At 46.5% G+C, this 2,751-nt stretch overlaps 1 protein-coding gene across 1 annotated transcript; it reads right to left on the bottom strand.

The window, feature by feature from the left end:
- Positions 1–376: 376 nt before the first annotated feature.
- On the bottom strand, positions 377–1,306 carry LOC147883396 (uncharacterized). Its single transcript, XM_087399481.1, has one exon. The coding sequence runs from the start codon at positions 1,304–1,306 to the stop codon at positions 377–379; it is 930 nt and encodes a 309-aa protein (XP_087255607.1).
- Between the last annotated feature and the right edge of the window lie 1,445 nt (positions 1,307–2,751).

Here is a 2,751-nt window from a genome sequence, read left to right as displayed (position 1 = left end):
CCATCATGAGCTTCCGTTGGCTCACCTTGAAACCTAGAAAATGGAATGTTTCCCTTACAAAATCACACTTGCTTTCCTTCAAGAACAGTCGGTTTGTTCTCAACCTGTCAAACACCTCCCTCAAGTGCTTGATGTGCTCCTTTAAAGTCTTGGAATAGATGATGATATCATCTAAATAAACGACTACACACTCATCTAGTAGGTCATGGAAAATACCATTCATGAGTGTTGAAAAGGTTGCCGGGGCATTGGTTAACCCAAAAGTCAACACCTTCCAATCATATGAGCCATACTTGGTCCTCATAATTGTCTTTTCCACATCATCCTTAGAAATTTTGATTTGATGATACCCGGACCTTAGATCTATCTTCGTGAACTACCGAGCATGCACCAGAGAATCAAATAACTCTCTCATGTTGGGAAGGGGGTACCGATTCTTAATAGTAACCTTGTTGAGAGCCCGGTAGTCCACACAAAGACACAAGTCTCCTTCCTTCTTTTTGACAAAGAGAACGGGGGCTCCATATGGAGACTTTGAGGGCTGGATAAATCCTGCCTCGAGTAACTCTTGCAACTGAGCTTTTAGGTCCTTGTTCTCATCTTGAGATAAACGGTAGGGTGCCTTGGCTGGAGGATTTGAACCACGGTACACTTTTATCCTATGATCAATCTCCCACTTTGGAGGAAGCTCCCTTGGAAGCTTCTCGGGTAGGATGTCTGCATATTCTGTCAGCAAGGCCTGAACCTCATGTGGTACATGTCTTTTGGCTGAAATGGAGTCCTCCTCATGCTCCTTGATGACCACTAGGTAGGCTTGATTCCCCTTCCTTACTGCTTTCTTTAACTGCATGGCTGAGAGGAGTTGGGATAAAGGGCCTCCCTTTTGCTTGGAAGCTTTTACCATCTCCCAACCTCCTTCTTTGCAGAAAACTAACTGCTCACCATGGCTATTGATGAGTACTCTATTTGCTCTCAGCCATGTTTGCCCAAACACGATCTCGAAGTCGTCCATTTGGACTATTGAAAACTCAGATCTATTGGAACAGCCTCCTACTTGCACACTTACCCCCTTTGCCACCTTTGCCACTGCTTGGCCTAGGGTGTTCACTATCTTCATGACTTTTCCCTTGCTGATTTCTACCTTCAACCCAATCTCCTTTGCCTTCATGGGAGTGTTGAAGTTGTGGCTGGCCCCACTGTCCACCATAGCCCATACTAGGTGTCCATTTACTATTGCAGTAATAAACAGTAAATCCGAGGCTACCTTGTCCTCACTCATTACTCCTAGAAGTTGGAGGGGTGTCATGGTCTGGATGGGCTACTCATTCTCTATTTCCTGGATGGTATGCAGTGATTGTCTCATAGGGTAGTCCTAAGCAAAGTGTGCTCCCATGCAAATGTAGCATCCGCTTCCCTTTGGGGCTGAAAGACTCGATAAAGCCTTCACCGATCCCACACTGCTCTTGGGCTGAGTAGTGTTCACTTTGCCTTTGCCTTTCTGAGATGTAGTAAACTTGGGTTTGGCTTGCTCACCTCTCCCATCGGACAGTATTTCTTCTTATTCTTTGAGCCAAATCTCTTGAATTTCTTCTTCTTGAATGGAGGGATCCCTTGTCCACTTGGCTTGACCTTGGCTTTTGTCTCTCACCACCGTGATTCTTCTCTTACCAATCGGTAAGGCGGTCAACCACCTCGTAGGCTTCAACCACTATTTTGACATGCTCCCTCATGAGCTCATCATGTGCCCAAGGCCTTAGCCTTTTGATAAAATAGTACAACCGATCAGCCTCACTCATCTCCTTGATCTGTAGCATAAGGGAGGAGTGAGCCTTGATGAACTCCCTCAAGGTCCCGGTGTGTTTGAGACTGTTCAAAGCATCCCGAGCCTTCCATTCAATGTCAGAGGGCAGAAATTGCAGCCTCAGCCTTTGTGAGAGCTCCTCCCATGAGGAAATGGTGTAGGTGTTGCGGTTGGTCCTCTCATCCTCCTTGTAATTCCTCCACCATAGCTTTGCATCATCCACCAAGTAGGTTGAGGCATGAAGTACTTGCTCTTGGGGCTCGACTATCTTGGCAAGGGCAAGGTATTGTTGCATGTCGTAGATGAAGTTCTCCAATACCTTTACCTCTCGTGTGCCCTTGTAGGGTTCGGGCTCCTTGAGCTTGACCCGATGGTCCGATCCCATCATCTTTGATTAGCTTGCTCATCACATGAGCAAGCTCGATCTGTGCTTGTGAAAGTTGCTGCTATAACAGCCCCTGGCTGTTCTGCAACTCAATGAGACCAAGCTCTATGGCCTCAAGCCTTGCATCATGTTCCTGGAACTTGCCGAGTCCTGGTATTTCTTGGTTCAGCACCATTGATCTCATTTGAGTCACCCATGACTGAGAAGATGGTCTCCAACTGGTTGGACTATCTATCTGAGAAAACACAGACTGTGGGAAAAAACTGTCAACTCACTTGACTCCCCAAACTGATCAAGCTAAAACTTTGGGTGAACTGACTCTGCTCAGTTCTTTCAGCTCTGATACCACTGTCACGAGGGCAAAGTTCTCACAAAAAATTTTCCTTTTTTTCCTTTGCTCCCCGGGTTGGTTCCCTACCGGGATCCAAAGATCGGCTTGACTTAGTTTTGGATGAGCTGCTGAGTGGAACTCCACCTCACTGAATGTTCTTCACCTTCACAAAGGTTCCTTGACCATCAAACGCTCAAAAGAATGGACTGGAACTCCTTCTGTGAGCTACGGGCT

The sequence above is a fragment of the Dipteris shenzhenensis genome, chromosome 28 (assembly GCF_047967505.1).
Source record: "Dipteris shenzhenensis isolate YYH24624 ecotype China chromosome 28, Dip_SZ_1.0, whole genome shotgun sequence".
Taxonomy (NCBI): Eukaryota; Viridiplantae; Streptophyta; class Polypodiopsida; order Gleicheniales; family Dipteridaceae; genus Dipteris; species Dipteris shenzhenensis.
Note: the sequence above shows the minus strand (reverse complement) of the source record. Positions and strands in the feature narration are given on the sequence as shown.

Excerpts from the sequence above, each read along its gene's own strand:
- LOC147883396 (XM_087399481.1), bottom strand. The coding sequence starts at position 1,306 with ATGACACCCCTCCAACTTCTAGGAGTAATGAGTGAGGACAAGGTAGCC.